Genomic DNA, 13,157 nt, shown 5'->3' on the forward strand with positions numbered 1-13,157 from the left:
CTCCATGTCCTCATTTCCGATCATCGATTATTCGTCTCTCTGGTGTATTTTATCAAACCAGCGGTTGACTTCATTTCATTGTTTTGTAAGTTGTATAAAAAGTTTAATATTTTAATCATTCTAAAGTCGGTAAACCAAAATTTTTCTAGACTGTTACGGTAGTTCATGAATTCACCTTAAAACTAATTGTATGAGGAGTATTTTTGAAGTAAAAGTTTAATAAAATACTGCTCGTAGGTAAAGAAGGAAATTATTGTTTCCTGATGAAAAGCGCTAGTTTTGGATTATTTTTGAGTTATATAAAACATTCGTTCCCATCTGAATGCCAATTTAAAAGAAATGTTTCATATTTTCATCATCCCACAGTAGATTCATCATCATCCCACATCACAGAGTAGATTCACATGTTTCTAGACCATTTCGGTTCTTCACAAGCTTACATAATTTATTGCATGAAGAGCACTTATGAATTAAAGTGAAATAAAATACCTATTGTCCGAAAACTATGGAATTTTTATTTACTGATTTTACAGCACACATTTTAGATTGTTCGTGAGTTGTTTAAGACATTCGTTCCCATCTGTGTCTCACAAAATCACAAAGACCGCTTCATTGACTCGTAATTGCATATGCTCAGTGGAATAATATTTTGAAATCCGAAAGCTCAGCGTCAAACAAATCATTTCTTCGCGCAAACATTTCGTCTCCTTGATGAGGTTTAATTACCTTAAGTGACCATCAAGCGTCTAATTTGCGCTTCCAATCTTCACCACCTCGAAAGGAAATGGTAATCTTCCGAAAGATGAAGAGGAGGAGGTGGGGGAGAAATCTCACACACTCTCTCTCTCTCTCTCCTAATATCCATCTCAACGGATTCCATCTATCTCTCTCTCTCTCTCTCTCTCTCTCTCTCTCTCAACCCTCAGAAGCTTCTCCTCCTCCTAACCCACTTCCAGCGACCCCTCCCGGCGTCGAAAACTACCGAAATCCGTCCCGTGATTTACACATCAACGCTCTCCGCCTTATTCCCACCCAGCGTATCCATAGTTCCCGCCACATCCCCAAACACAACCACCCCCCTCCCGACTTTCACTCCAAATTCACCCTCCCCATTCAGCGAATCCCGCTTCGTTCCTTACCTCGACCCTGCTGCCGCATTTTACTCGCCTCATTTGAGGCCCCATTCCACCGTTAATGAGTAGATAGAGAGCTCTGCGTTCTGCGTCGGTTTTACGCTGCTTCTCCCCCTGATGGCGAAGTTATCTACTACTGCGTGCTCGCTTCGTGCCAATAACTCCTCTACCGATTCCGCTTCTACCAAGACCCAGAACTGCCAGAACTACGACGGGGCATAGGGGGAACGTGCCCCGGGTGGCAGATTTCAGGGGGCGGTAACGTTTGATTTTTTTATTTTCCTAATTAAAGTATTTAACTATAATTATAAATTTATGAATTACTAAACAATAATACTTATCAATAAAACTTCTTAGTAGCAAACACACGGTGTGTGGTTTTAATTAACGCATCTCAAAAAATAGGTTACGGATGTAATACATTTTAGTGGTTGGGAGAGGGGAAAGGGAGGGGCAGCAAACTCTTCTTTCCCCCTTGACAAAATTAGTTCCAGCCCTGCTTCACCCCCTCTGGTTCGATCCATTAAGGCGTTGTTTACATTGTATATTCAAAAGTTAGAAAGGATTATCGCCTTTAAGTTTTCAATCCCAATAATGGGTCAAACAGATATGTCTGCGTGAAGATTTTTGGAAGTTCACGTAATGATTCCCGCCCAGATTTCCTCAAGAATGCGAACCTCTCAAAAATGCTTATCTGCGTGATTAATCTGGAGTCGACTGATGGAATCGCATTGATAACCAGCATGTCATGCAAGAAAATGGATAGTTATTTTTTTCTTCTTATCTTGACCTCGTTCAATGCATGTTAAAATATTTCCTGGAGTTTAGGTCAGCGTATGTTATGTAAACAAGTTATAGCGAACGTTTCTGTATATTTAAAACCATCATCAGGGCTATGACAGAAAAAACATAAAATTAAATTATATTATTGTTTTAAAAAACGCAATTGTAACATATATTTGTGTAAAAATGTTGTATATCTTTGTTATCTTTGTATTTTATATTGTTATTATGTTTTTTCTTTAATAGCCCTGATGATGGTTTTAAAGAAACAGAAACGTTGGCTATAACTTTTTTTGCATAATATACGTTGACCTAAACTCAAGGAAATATTTTAACATGCAAATGGATAATGCTCACCCATAAACCTTTAAGGTAATTTTACGAATGTGTTATGTAATTATCCATTGGCCTTGATATATACACAAAAGGACACTTCAAGTACTATCGCTGCAAGCAATTAACTTTTTTATTACAGTTTCATATTGCATTATATCAAATATAGAAGCCATTTTGACTCGTGCGTTTAGTTCCTAATCTCCCTTTGGTTACACTAGTAGCAGTTATACATTCATTTTTGAACACTTTATGTGTTCATATGTTTTTCATCAGAAACTGTCATCTTTACTCGTATACCTAAATGTGATGACATAATTTATTTCTTCAAGAGGATACATCACTGCATTTTGACGGGTCGTATATCATTTTGACGTACATTAAATACCTTGAAGTTGTACTGGTGCGTGCAATAGACCTTCAACACGTTTAACTATGCAACACATTTAAAACTAATTCTGGGAAAATACTGAGACGAAACTCCCGAACCTGAGATGCAACCAAATTTTTATTGCAAAAGATTTAAGCTTCTCATTCGTTGGCAATCTCAAAGAAACTTTTTTTTAGCTTTTTCATGGTTAAAGTACGACTTTGAAATGAGTCACACGGCCAAAATTCACGTACTCATTCTTAACAGTGTGGTATTCCATTTCAAGGTATCTTGAATTGTTAACTTTTACTCATGCCAGTTCTTAAGTAAAAAGTCGACTATTCAAGATACCTTAAGTAACACGTCATCAAAGAAGACCGATTGAGCGTAAGTGATGCGCAGTGGCGCAGCGAGGGGGCACAACACCACCCCCCAGAGCTCAGAGAAATTTTTAAGTTTAATCCATTTTACTTATTTGGATCAGCATTACTTATAGAATAGTGTTATGATTTATCAAATATCCCTCAGAAAGCCGTAAAACTCGCCATTTTGAACCATTATTCTTAATTTTTTTTCTGGAGGAGGACCCCCTCAACTCCTGCTTACCCTGGTGGGTATGCAATACCCCCACACCCGTAAGTATTAGTTACCCTAAAAACCCCCTAGCCTTAATACCTAGCTGCGCCCCTGGTGATGCGTACCCTAAAGTTGCCAGGTACCCTTCTCGTTCCCCCCTTTTTTTTAACTGTAATCCCCCTTTTCTGGACACGAAAATTTATGCTCCATCCGCTTCACCCTTCGATATCCTCCTCTCAATTCTCATCAATTACAATCCCTATCCTTACTTTATTTCCCACCTTACACGGCCGCGCGCACCTGGATACTCTCTCATTTCGGAGGAAGTTTTGGGCCACCTCCGCGTTGTTGCCAAACCTACACTGCGTGCGGGAGTAGGGGAGGAAAATGTGCCACCCACGTGCCAATTCCATCTCCCATTCCCTCCTCCCACTCCGCTCGACGGAATAACAGAGCCCGCGAAATGGCCTCCACTTTCCAGCTTTATTTCTTGTGTTTATTTCCATTGTATATCTCTATCTCCTGCGTCGCCCACGCTCCGCCAAAAAACAGTTCCCGACCTCGTTCCACAGTCCTTCCGCCCAACCCCATATTTCCCTGTCTCTCGTGTACCCTCTCTGGGGGAAAGTGATTCCGATTAACCCAGAGCTCTCTATGGAAAATGCTTTGCACATGTTTTAGCGTCCGCGGCAGCGTGTGTTGAGAAATGGTTGGATAAAAAAAATAATACGATACATTGATTAAAGGGTTATGAAAATTTATCATCGGTTTGTATCTGTGAGCTTATAGGGTGTAAAAGCTTCCGATATTGTGGAGGCCTTTTTGAATGAATGTAAAAAGAATTTTCTGAGTAATGAGACCAAAAATGGTTTTTCAATTTGTGCCATGTCTCTTCTAAATCTTCTTCTGCCGTTTAGTTTAGTCCTACAATAAGACAGTTCGGAGAAAATAGCAAATTTAAAACTACTTGACTAAAATCGTAATTCGATCAAATTTTCGTGATTTTTTCGCAGTTTAACCTGCATACTTTTTGCCATTGACATGCGAGTGGTTACTTAATTGTTAATTATATCATGTTTTGCGGTACTATATAATTAGGAGGAGTGGTTTCATGAATTCGTTGCAGGCATGAAATATTTGGATTGCATTTCACCAGGACCCAGGGGTGCCGACTTATAAAAAATATTGGTGGGCCCAATCCGGGGGTCCTGCCCCGAGAAATTTTATAAAGAGTGAATTTCAAGGTTTTTAAAGCTTTAAAATGCCATCTGATCAACATTAGAAACCTGAAATCTCGACTCTCGAAAACTGGACACTCTGGGGAAAATCGAAAAGCCTGACACATTTTTTCTTCACCCTCCATAACGAATTTTTGGGGGGGCTCGGGCCACCTCAAGCCCCATGGAGTCGACTCCACGGCCTGACATATATTCACCCATATAGTGCTATATTTATCCCTTATGCCTACCCTGATGTACCTATTACATCTCCTCTACCAGCTAATATATGTCTCGGTAATGCAAAATAAGGGATCTCTGATTACCATTTATTACTAGGAAACTTAGCTAACGTTATGCTTTTTATGCTAAGTCATCCGTGCTAAATTACCAAGTTTTAAAGCTCTTGACTATTTTCTCGCCAAATTATCGGAGATAATTCACGCTAACATCTAAGATGTTATTGCTGGCCGTCAATCTAAAAATGCGAATTTAAATGTCAATTTTTTATTTTCATTTAAAATATACATTTTTATAAACATTATGCTTAAGCTATGATGCATGAAGCATCTGCGCGCATCTTCACCACTTCAAAAACTTAGTCATTTTCGATTTGTCTAGAAAATGTAAAAAAATCTTATCCTTATCGCGTTGATTTGCCCATCCAGGTAATAATTTTATTTATAAAAGTACGGCATTTTAAACTGAGGGAGTTGAGATGAAATTAATGTGTCCAATTTTAACTTTACTTGCTGCGAGCTGAATGTTTATTAACAGCTGAATCCGGAGTATCCAAAGCATAAATTTACCTATATTTAGCTCTGTATTGCTCTTTGTCATACTGAAATAGCGTAACAGCGTAACAGGTATTCCAGAGGGGACTCGTGGTTTTAGTAAATACTCATATTTATGTATGCTTAGCTGATTGAACAATTAATTAAAATCCCAGTTGAGTGTATTTTTTAGTGATGCGTTGTGACTTATTTTAGTTCACATTAGATACCGTGTTTCAGTTTCACTACAAGAATATCTCATTGAATTGTTATCTTCGGTAATTATTATGTCGAGTGCAATAAATTACGGCTCGTGTTACTTATTTATATTTTATCGTTGTTTCTTTCTATTGTGCTCGGAAAAAATGCCACTACTTTCATTCCTTCGTGGAAATATCACCGCGTTTATATGAAATCGCCTTCTGATTCCTTCATGTGGAGGAGTACATATTTTTTTAAACCTGTATTCCTATGGGGATCTTCCGCTCCTTGGATTTTGTCCTTCAGGACTACTAGGGCTGTGCCCAGAGCACATCTGGTGTACACTTACCCCGGTACTTGCGCGGAAATATTGTGAGATTTTTTTCATTTCTCCGACTCGCGATATAGCGAGTCAAGTGTAAGAGCGAGGGCAAATGGTATGGCGGGAAACGTATGCAGGCGCTCCACAATATCCAGGCTCGCATATATATCCAACGGCGAGTAAATGGTTCCGTCCGACTTGCAAGCTTGAAATGAAAAATGCTAGCGTCTCATTTATTAACGCCCCTGCTGCTGGGTGGATAGCGGCGTTAAAATCGGTGACCGAAAACGTATCTATATCGTAATAAATATTCAGGTGTAGTAGTACGTAGGGGTTATTGTGGAGCCTCATTTTAATGGGGGCATAGATTGCGCAAGTTCCTCGTGAATGGCGAATGCAGGGCAGGGCGACCATTTTCAGATTTGCCGAGAAACATTGCTGAAATATATTCACTCCTCCATATTATCTTTCAATCCGCCTGAATTGGAACTTTGAAACAATTTTATGCTCTTTCGTGAACCTACGAATAATGCATGGCTATTTATCTAAATTGCAACCTTACGGGAAGGTCGTACATGATTCCTCAGATTATTATGTTGATGAATAAAGGAGGATATGTAATTTATTGTAATTTTTCAAGAAGTAAAATTATAGTTTTCTGTCTTTTCTTTTTCAGTGATTCGCCAGGATTACGAGGTGCAGGTGTACCGGACTCATGTCCTTTTGGGCAATGCAGCAGTACTGCGATGTGTCATCCCTCCTTTCGTCCGTGACTACGTCACCGTGACTGCGTGGCTCCGTGACGATGCCCTTATCCTTCCGGGGGCTTCGGACGGCGGGGGTCAGCCCTCTGGCGGTGGCGACTCGGCCCCCACGAGCGGCTCTTCCTCCGGAGGTGAGTGACGTGCATCTACAATCGGTAAAAAAAAGGGTCTCAACGTATTTTTAAAAAAATTTATTGCTCCTAAAAAATAATAAAAAGTACAGAATAGAAATGATTACATAAAAAGGAGTAACTTTAGGTAGCCTTTAAGGACAACCTGTTTTATGGCTACCATCATTTGCATTGGGTCATGCTGGCATAGAAACATTTTAGGTACGGCATTTGAATTGAAGTGGGTACGTACATGTATTACATAGTATTATATCAAAGAAAAATATCCTTCATACTTACATACATAAACAACCAAGACTGTATATTTTTCATAACTGCGCTATTATATTTTGCTTTCAGACATGAATCAGGTAATAAGTTATACACTTTTGGGCCCACAAACAAGAAACAACGTTTATACAGCGTAAGGTTAGGTCTTGGTAAAGTAATACGTGATCTTCGTAGGGCGAAGGAAGGACGATGGTATAATAATAACCCCGTATTTCCACTTCTCATGGAAAATCGACGTAAAACCTTGTAAATATAAAGATGTCTCAAGGGAAGCAAACCTATACTGCAAAATAAAGGAAAGGAACTTTCAAGACGGCTCTTTTTTTTAATTACTCTAATAAGCCTTTTTGCGGTACAACGATGGACCTTATAGAATTTTTATTTGCTGCACCCCAACTAAATACACCGCAGTTTAGCCTGGTATTTACTGGTGCGTTATAAATGAGTTTCAAAAATTAATTATATTCAAATATTAGTTATATATACAAAAAAAATAAAAGAATTGGCTATTAAGTAGCACCCTAAATGCTTTCGATGAAAATCCATCATTCATACTCGTGGACTGTTCTTTCTCACTTATTTCTCGTTGGGACGACGGAAATTTAACAATGAGCCGCGCGTAAAAAATTAGCGGTTTTTTTTTTAAATAAATAAAAGATCGCAGCACTTTTCCACAAGAATTTTTAATGCGTACAACGCGTTTTGGCTCACTGAGCCATCATCTGGTACTGTGTGTCTTGTACCAGGTGATGGCTCAGTGAGTCGAAACGCGTTGTACGCTTTAAAAATTCCTGTGGAAAAGTGCTACGATCTTTTATTTATTTAAATACGTTTAACTTCCACCAATTGAAGCCTGAATCTGTTGAACTTAATTAGCGGTTTGCTCATGTTACCGACTCACCGAAGTTGAAATAAGATCGAGCAATTCTTTTCCACCAGATTACTCTCTCCAGCTCTCTGATGACCACAATAGGTTTTTCATACGTTCGTTTACGTAGAATGTTTAAATTGTAGCACGAGTATTTGTTTACTTTTCTACAAAATAACAGTGCAGAGGTTGCATTTATTAACTTTTAAGTAATAGCTTTTCTTTGAGCGATGGACGTCAGGGAAAGGCTGAGAGAAAGTAACATTCCGCGGAGTGGTTCAGCAGGTGTAGCTTGGCTTCCGGGTTGTCCTCCGTGTGGATTTATCTTCCAGGGAAATTAAGTAAAATTTCGTCCTGGAGCACCAGTGGCGCCTCACCATTTGTTGGGAACTTTATTTTATTCGATTGATTAATTTATTTTTATTTTAAAGAAAATTTCTCACCCAATGCAAGTTATCCAAGTTTGGATCTGTTTCTAAAACAATAAAAATGAAAAATAGAAGAAAATACAAAAACAATCAAACAGTTAATAAAAATAAACAACCGGTACGATGGCCATATTCTGATTATTTAGCGCGTTATTAAGGTTGTTTTTCATTAAATGAGATGATACGAAGTCAGCAAAATTTTAAATTAATTAAGAAAAGGGATCAATATGAGTCGGGAGAGAATTTACTAGGTTAGAAAGGCGACAGGAAAGAGAATTTTTTTTATTTGTAAAGCCTGGGTATTGGCATGTTTATTAGGGAGTTCGAACGGTTGTGGCAGGAAGTTATTCTCATGTTAATGGAGAAAACAATGTCAGGATTGACTGAGAGGGAATAAAGGTCTTTTAAATGAATTTCATATCTGATTGAAGTTGGAGACGGAGAGACTGGAGAATGATTGAGAGGATATTTTTTAGTCGTAGCGCTTATATGTGTGACTTCCTTTTTAAATTTTCTCGAATTTTAGTTTTCAACTATACTTATAGTATGTATTATTCAAGGAAATAACCGTGGACTTGGCAGTGGTGCACTATTGCAGAGTCACTCACTAGTGAGCAATGAGAGTGAAATTCATTTGTTTTGAGTTTGATTGAGTTTGGCCAAAATCAGTTTTCCTAATGCCATAGTTCAGGGTTTTCAGGATCAATCCATCTTTGACACGAGTATACAATATTTTAACATGCGTGAGATCAATTGTTAACATTGGAAGGTGTTTTTGCGCTATAAATAGTAGATACGTTGCGAGGAAAAATAAATATAGGAAGAAATAAATAATGTTGAAAGGTATTTAAATGAGATTTTTTAAAATTCAAATGTTTTAATGAAGCGCAACGTGCCAGGTCTTTTACAACTACCATTGCTACCTAGTGTGTAATTTTGGTATTACGATATGTGCTATGTAGCCTCAGTGTGATTTGTAGTAAGAATGAAATGCTATAAAACTGAGGCCGATTGTTCAACCTTTAGAGGTCGATGTCGAGCCGTCAATGCTATAATTATAAATTACCCAAACCAACAAAAGAGCGCGATTTATGTGGCTATAACATGGAGGTACAAACATTAATGGCCAAAATTCTCACCGTATGTATCTAATGAGTCTAATGAATCGTTACTGAGGAATAAAATATTCTAACACGGAATAGAGCTACGCGCTCCGCCATTAACCCTTAGGTGCACGCTAAGCGGAAATTTTGCCGCATTTTTAAAAAATTCGAAATAGCGCGTTTACTGTGCATGGATCACTGTTGGAACACTTTGGTATTCTATTTTGTACTTTTCTCTTTACCAAGAACATATGTTTGCGTCAATGTGACGACCAACTATTGCGTTAGAATCGTACAAAGTGAGGGACAACGTAATTAAAGGCCGTTTTACACGGTACACGGAATTGCGCAATCTGACGTACGTGCGAAGGCGCAATCAAAATTGCGTCGTGTAAAGCGGTGAATTGCTAGAACACATGCGAGAATACGTGGATGCGAGACGGCAAAATGGCCCATGTTCTAATTTCGTTCATGCATTCGCGCAATTCCACGCCATTTTGGAAATTAATGCAGCTCTAACCTGCGCAATTCCGTGCCCCGTGTAAGCGGAAATTTTGCCGCAGTAACGGTCTTTAGAGTGATTTGCCACTAGATGACGTTCACACGATACTAAGGAACTTCTGATAATCTGTCGCTACCGTGGAACCTTGGAAGTATCATTCTTTATGCATATGTTGTCTCGTATTTACTATATTTTTGTAAGCATTTGCAGTATTATTTCATTATTATATTTATTTTTATAAATTATCTCAACGTCAAACCACATGTCGTAATTAAAAATTTCATCTTCATACTCAAATATCCATTGCATTGGTGTATAAGTGAGTTATTTACACATTACTAGTGACCGAAAAATAAGTTATGCATGTTTATTATAATGTATTATCATAGAGTAAGTATATTCTTACTCTATGGTATTATGTATTGGAGTTTGAAGGCGAAGAGTCGGCACTTGGTGTATCTACCTGCGGGAATAGAGCATAATGCTGCAAAGGCATTAGAACAAGATTCAAGAATCGTAACCTCTTCCTGGACATGAATTGTATTATGATTTAATCGAATTGTGAAAAAATTGAGTCTGTGGTGACTAATGTAGTGTATATGATATTCCAAGGTCAGAACGTATTCATTGCCGTGATGAGATCTAGCGAGTGCTTCAAAAGCTTGATAGTGAGGATGGGAGGAAAGGCGCGTGCACCTAAAGGTTAATATCGCGCAGGGTACTCACGGGATGCAGTCAAGGCCACCTGATTGGTCCAACGCTGCCTCATTGCCCGCAATTGCTGCTTACACGACGAGCAGGATCCGAGGGAGTAATAGCCTGTTGTCAGGAAGAAGCGCTGCAAGAAAATGAATTATTCGCAGAAATCTACAGCCAAACAGCTTTTTTTTTAATTAATACTAAAATAATACAATTTTATACAGGTATCATCAAAATAAATATTCTAAGTCAAGTACTTATAACTAGGAAATGTTCGAAATTAAGGACTTATAACTGGGAAATATTCGAAATCAAGTACTTATAACTGGGAAATGTTCGAAATTATGTACTTATAACTGGGAAATATTCGAAATCCAGTACTTATAACTGGGAAATGTTCGAAATTAAGTACTTATAACTGAGAAATATTCGAAATTTAGTGCTTATAACTGGGAAATTACGTGAAAGTATAGCATGCCTTTAAAAATATCTTGGTCACATTTTGTTTTGATAAACGGTAACATGGCGCATAAAAATATGTATATAAAAAAATACCCGCCTTTCTGTTACGTTTATCGCATCTTGGGATTTTCTAGTATTGGACGGGGTCAAGTAGCTCAATATAGCCAACATTTTCACCTTCTTGCTGAGAATCGACCTCAAGCATGAATCTCACTATGTTCGAGGATTCCAGCCAGTTGATTTCCATGACCCAACCTGGAGTATTCAATTCCGTTTATACCTGAATCACGCGATATTTGTACATCTATAAGGCTAATGCTACCACTCGAAGCTTTGTTTTTCCTAAGATTATGCAAACAGTACGAGCTTTGGTTGTAAAAAATTAAAGAAATGAAGAATAGAATGCACAATTCAATGGGATTTTTCAATTTTCGCGTGTTTTAATGAAGTGGTAGTTTTTATAATCTTCTTCCACTCAATGTGTTATCGTTTAGATATTTATTTCAGAGCTTTGCTAAGAAAAATTCCCCCTAATCCAGGATCGTGTTATATTACTTGTGCTCATATTTTTTCCATCTTTTTTTCACTGCTATGCTACTAAGCATTAGACACTCAGACGTAGGTTGGTGTAAACATTACACAGGCCAACAATGAAAAAACTTTTTTACTGAAAATACCTTATTCTTATGTTTTAAAGTTGCTGAATCCAAATATGATGGTTTTACAGTTGTATTACCCACCATTTATTCACATTTTACAGTTAAATTCATGGAATCAAGCAATATTTTTAGAATTCAACAGCTTTTTTGTAGTAATAATAAAATTGAAAAAGTAGGCCTAATGAACGAAGATAATGGGGGATTAATTTTGGTACCTCACCGAGAAGTTCAGCAAGCGATTCATCGCAGAAAAAGTTACGCAAGAATCTTCAAGGTAAAAAGGGAAAGAAAATGTAGACCAATTCCAGTTGACAAGTGAACCCTGCATTATCACGCTGTAGTAAATACAGACAATTTTATCACGATGTAGTGAACAGTAAATACAAACAATTTCATGATGTAACACAGTGTTTCATTGATTTCCCTGTATACCGTATAGGGGTATTAGACTAAATATTAAATACATATTGCTTGGAAACTATGGGTGATACAAAAAATCTAAGGCCATTTTTGGATTCGGCACATCAAAATCTATAAAGGTCAGCTATTAAAATAAAAAAGTTTTCAAACAAATTTTTTTGCTGGCCTGTGTTATTTGCGGCGCCGGTTTGCCGGAGTTGAGCCCCGTTTATAACTTCATAACTTGGCATTAACTTAGCTTAATCACCTGGGCCTTCAAGTGAAATACTCCACCAGTCACAGCTAAGACGGTGAGTCAATAATGAAGTTGATCGAAGAAAACTTTCAATAGTTAAGTTTGACCGCCAATCAGCATTACTACCTTGTATGGTACTAGCCATTTTTTTAAAGATAAATTTGATTTTTTTAACTAATAACTGTTTCAAAATTTTATGTATATTATTTCACCGTCACCCCGTTTTCGATTTACGCCGCGTTAATTTTTTGTGAACCTCTAGAGCTCGTCTAAAGTTACTTCCCCGTAATTGTGGTAAGTTTAGTTTAGTTAATTCGTTTTAAATGAGGCCGACCGCATTCCGATTGCCATATCTCATTAGCGTCTCATAGTCATGTGTGAAATTATTCTCCATGGCACTTTCACGCGGTCTTTCACATCAGATCAAAAGGAAAACGCGAACTTCGTCACTCTCTTTTCATGTCTGCGTTGCTTCAAGCCTCTCCTCCCCACAGCAGTATTGCTCGCCGACCAATTAAAAGCAATGCGGGTGTGGTGAGGGTAGAGTTCATAACTCTCCTGTCCCTCTCTAATTTTTCGGCGGGCACGAGAAAAGAGAGCGCCACCTATATGTATGTAGCGTGCCTTCCAATTTGTGTCCCGGTATGTGTCTTCGCGAGAGCAAAGTTGAAATTAACCCCGCTGTTGAGTACCTTGTAAAAAAAAGGATTATTTTATATCCTCCCTTATTTCCTTCTTGCTCCCTGCCTTTTACTGCGATCTGTGTTTCCGTTTAAGCGTCGAATCCATAAAACTCCACTTTTCCACGCGGATTTTACGGCCTGATTTATCTCACTCCCTCTTTCAATCTTAAGACCCTTCAAAAAAAAAGAAATAATAAGCCTCTTGCCCCCTCGTCTTCGCCTTAT

General features: G+C 38.1%; 1 protein-coding gene across 3 annotated transcripts in view; it reads left to right on the plus strand.

Annotated features, from left to right (window-relative positions):
• Positions 1-13,157, plus strand: part of LOC124162188 (Down syndrome cell adhesion molecule-like protein Dscam2) — an 833,647-nt gene that overhangs the window by 594,733 nt on the left and 225,757 nt on the right. For all 3 annotated transcript variants that reach the window (XM_046538622.1, XM_046538623.1, XM_046538624.1), the window contains exon 5: positions 6,385-6,603. In XM_046538622.1, coding sequence (XP_046394578.1) covers positions 6,385-6,603 — 219 coding nt within the window. The remainder of the gene's footprint in view (positions 1-6,384; positions 6,604-13,157) is intronic.

Source organism: Ischnura elegans, chromosome 7 (genome assembly GCF_921293095.1).
Source record: "Ischnura elegans chromosome 7, ioIscEleg1.1, whole genome shotgun sequence".
Taxonomy (NCBI): domain Eukaryota; kingdom Metazoa; phylum Arthropoda; class Insecta; order Odonata; family Coenagrionidae; genus Ischnura; species Ischnura elegans.